At 44.2% G+C, this 568-nt stretch overlaps 1 protein-coding gene across 1 annotated transcript in view; it reads left to right on the plus strand.

The window, feature by feature from the left end:
* LOC119593749 (cuticle protein AM/CP1114-like) overlaps window positions 1–441 on the plus strand; it is a 1,099-nt gene extending 658 nt beyond the window's left edge. The window contains exon 2 of the mRNA XM_037942762.1: window positions 211–441. Within this exon, the coding sequence (XP_037798690.1) occupies window positions 211–414 (204 nt within the window). The 3' untranslated portion in view covers window positions 415–441. The remainder of the gene's footprint in view (window positions 1–210) is intronic.
* The last annotated feature ends 127 nt before the right edge of the window (window positions 442–568 follow it).

Consider the following 568-nt stretch of genomic DNA (forward strand, 5'->3'; position numbering starts at 1 on the left):
GGAAGTGGAGTGGTCCCCCCTTCGCATGCGAGACCTATGATTTATTGTGTAATAAAAAAAGTGTGACTTGCTGTTAAATACGTGACACAAACAAACACGCATATACATATGTGGAGGTTTAAATATTTACTCAAATTTCAACATAACCAAGCAGTTTCAGTAATCGAAGAGTATCGCATACTTATATCATTAACTGCCTTTTCCTTACAGATCGTTCTTGCCTGTCTCGTCGCCGTGGCTGTCGCCGCCCCTCAGCTTGAGGAGCGAGTGGTCGAGCTCCTTCGTGATGACCGTGTAGCCAATGAGGACGGCACCTTCTCCTACGCCCTAGAAGCCGACAACGGCATCAACACAGCCGTTTCTGGAAGCATCGGAGCCGAAGGCCAGATCAACCAGGAGGGATCCTACACGTGAGTGGTCAAGGCAACTGCGGAAATATAAACATCTAAATTATCTGCAGTTCATTCGCCAGGATACCTCATTAAGCACAGAATATAAATATTTAGGATTCCGTAGCAAGTAGACTAAAGCATACTGCATTTTGTTAATAATTATTGCCTATTTTTTG

This window comes from Penaeus monodon, chromosome 32, assembly GCF_015228065.2.
Source record: "Penaeus monodon isolate SGIC_2016 chromosome 32, NSTDA_Pmon_1, whole genome shotgun sequence".
Classification (NCBI taxonomy): domain Eukaryota; kingdom Metazoa; phylum Arthropoda; class Malacostraca; order Decapoda; family Penaeidae; genus Penaeus; species Penaeus monodon.